Source organism: Limulus polyphemus, unplaced genomic scaffold (genome assembly GCF_000517525.1).
Source record: "Limulus polyphemus unplaced genomic scaffold, Limulus_polyphemus-2.1.2 Scaffold5390, whole genome shotgun sequence".
In the NCBI taxonomy this organism is placed as follows: domain Eukaryota; kingdom Metazoa; phylum Arthropoda; class Merostomata; order Xiphosura; family Limulidae; genus Limulus; species Limulus polyphemus.
Window position 1 is genome coordinate 14,713 of NW_013671000.1, and position 3,515 is coordinate 18,227.

Below are 3,515 nucleotides of genomic sequence, written 5' to 3' on the forward strand. Positions count from 1 at the left end.
AAATAGCCGAGAAACTTGAACTGAACAATGATTGTGCCCTTACGGGTTGCAATGGTGAAGTCAACTTTTGGCGGATCAGCCAAATTATTGCCGCGGGTCATAGGTCGCTGACCACTGATCTAGAGTTATGTTTTTAATTAGTTCAGTCATTATGTGGAATATAAATGATTATATCAATAATCTAGTATCTTTGTCCTACAGATCACACTTTAGCATTATTTTTGTATACTTTTATGATAAAAATTAGTATATCTGATATGTAAGAAAACCTTAAACTGCACTCACACAATTAAAACACAGCCTATATAACACACAATTAAAAAACAGCCTACATAAAACACAATTAAAAAACAGCCTACATAAAACACAATTAAAAAACAGCCTACATAAAACACAATTAAAAAACAGCCTACATAAAACACAATTAAAACACAGCATATGTAAACCACAATTAAAACACAGCCTATGTAAAACACAATTAAAACACAGCCTATGTAAAACACAATTAAAACACAGCCTATATAACACACAATTAAAAACAGCCTATATAACACACAATTAAAAACAGCCTATATAACACACAATTAAAAACAGCCTATATAACACACAATTAAAAACAGCCTATATAACACACAATTAAAACACAGCCTACGTAAAACACAATTAAAACACAGCCTACGTAAACACAATTAAAACACAGTCTACATAAACACAATTAAAACACAGCCTAAATAAAACACAATTAAAACACAGCCTACATAAAACAATTAAAAAACAGTCTACATAAAACACAATTAAAACACAGCCTAAATAAAACACAATTAAAACACAGCCTACATAAAACAATTAAAAAACAGTCTATATAAAACACAATTAAAAAACAGCCTATATGATTTTTTTACTTTACCTATACACACCACAACCACATTTCTATATATTTCTAAACACTTACGGCAACAGTGGATGTCCTGTCAATGTCCCTCACACTACGAATGAGGGTTTCTAAGATTCTCATAACTAGAATGTCAACATCCTGAGTAACTGAATGGTCAGAGAAACTTAAGGCACTGCTTCTACTAAGAGGTCGATTCTGTTGCTGCTGGTCCTTCTCCCAGTATAAAACTTTCAAGATCTCTCCCAACATGTCAGAACAAAGGCGTAGCTCTTGTTGGTGCGACATGTGGTCCTGAAGGTGCCATGCCAAGACTTCCAACAATTCCTGTCGACATTCTACAACCAACATTAATAATCAGTAAACATAAAACCCTTCAGAACAGAGAGATAGCTCTAGTTGGTGCAACAAGTGGTCCTGAAGGTGTCATGTCAAGACTTCCAACAATTCCTGTCGACATTCTACAACCAACATTAATAATTATTAAAAATAAAACCTTTAAAAACAGAGATGTAGCTCTTGTTGGTGCCAAGTCGAGTTCTCCAATGATTCCTGTTGACATTCTATGGTCAGTATCAAATAATTATTAAGCATAAAACTCTCCATGAAATTTATAAATTCCACATCTACCCTCAATAATAAAATAATAATAACAAAAAGCTTCTACTAATTACAAAAAATTACAAATTAAAATATTAAACTGATTCATAGGATAAAGCCAGTATTATCATAAAAATTAACAAATCAATACAAAAGTCAGCAAACTGCCATAGAAAATGAGTCATCATTTAGTAAATTAACTCGTATACGAAGTTAACTTTTTAATTTGTTCTGTGGCAAATATAACGTTTTTTCATGAACAATTTAAATAAATAGCACTGGTCATAACTTACTTTGTTTCAGAAAAATAGGAGACTTTACAATACAATGTAAACACTTCAATTTAGCCTGAACCAGAGGAATAGAAAGATCACCAGGTAGTTGCCCAACAGTCTCTTTAATAAGGAAAGTAACTTCCTGCACACTAAGAACTTCTAGTAGCTGCTCAAACACTGAACTAAGACTGTTGACTAGAGCCACCTACATACAAAGAAAAGCAAGAGAGAGAGAGCTATTCGACAAGTTTGTATTGCTGAATAAAACATTGCTATTAAAACATTGTTGTTTAAGACTCATAATGTAGGTAAATTAATATGTAGAATTATACATGGGCTTTTCTTTACGTTAAAATACTTTTACTTGCAAGCTTTCAGATCTCTTACCAGAGGCTTCATTGGGTAATAATGTACATTGTTGCCCAATGAAAGTTCCGGTAAGAAGGCCAAAAGCTAGCAAATAAAAGTATTTTAACGTAGAGAAAAGTCTGTGTACCATAGACTTTTTGTTGAGATTGGAGATTTTGAATTTCTAAGATAGGGATATCTCTCATACTTAATGACACTGACAAAAAAAGGAATATAGATCAAACTGGGGTACTAGGACCATCTGGAAAGAGACCTGCAACATTTATCTGTGGTAAGTAAAGTGTGGTGCCTTGTGATAGATGAGAATCCACATATACAAATTTCAGTGGCTAAAGCTGTCTACATGTCCTAAGCAAAAGTATGTATACAAACAAGAAGGATTTCCATCTGGTAAAATGGCCAACAGGATACGAGTTCATCAAGATAAGGCTCTAGTCAATATCTACATTTCAAAATTCTCATTTCCCAGACACCTGGAAAATGAAATAGGTATTCTTGCTATTCTATAAGAAAACCAATTAAATCACCAGATTCAGCACCTGTGGTTTTCTGTGCAACTGGACTTTTGAAATTGGCACCGAGAAACTATCATCCTAGTGTACTAGATGTATTATGGAATATAGCAGTGACGAGTGGTGTGCTTTGAACATGATAGCCTTATGATGGAACTTTTTGTAATGGAAACTATGCTGAATGATCATCAGATGGAACTTGACTGGACATCTCGACATGCACTTTAGAAACATGGTGAGGTTCCAAAATAATTTTAATACAATGTACTAAACCATCTTATATCGTATAATTCAATACAACTCTTACACATAAAGAAAAATCAGTGAGATTGCTTTAGCTTTTCTCAGCCTGACAAAACAATTTTGTTTGGCTCAGGAATTGTTCACTCTACAATTTTTCTTTAAACTTTACATCTTCAGTGGTAATGAAAATTGTTATTTCAATGCACGAACTAACTTCTCAAACTTCCATGACTGCAGGGCGGTACTGGTTGAATTAGAACATATAAGTATATTTTATACAATTAAGATTTTCATTCTGTTTTTAAAAGGTGTAAATAATTCACCAAAATCAATTAATTTACTTACATCTGTCAACTAAGAACTAAACAAGTATGCTTTCCAAGACATATTTAATCTATTTGTAATATATATGTATGACTAATTGCCAATCACTGTGCTTATAAATTTAAAAAAAACACTTAATAATTTATGTAAAATGTGAAGTTTCTTATTGTGTAATAGTTTTGTAATATCTTTATTACAGTATTTACAATAATGTACCAAACACTAAGTACCGTGTGAGGAATTGTAATCTCACAGTTTTATATAGGCTGTGTTTTAATTGTGTTTTATATAGGCTGTTTT

At 32.3% G+C, this 3,515-nt stretch overlaps 1 protein-coding gene across 1 annotated transcript in view; it reads right to left on the reverse strand.

The window, feature by feature from the left end:
- Positions 1 to 3,515, reverse strand: part of LOC106472508 (dedicator of cytokinesis protein 3-like) — a 58,729-nt gene that overhangs the window by 13,982 nt on the left and 41,232 nt on the right. Inside the window, 2 exon segments of the mRNA XM_013933164.2 lie at positions 953 to 1,230; positions 1,786 to 1,972. Coding sequence (XP_013788618.2) covers positions 953 to 1,230; positions 1,786 to 1,972 — 465 coding nt within the window.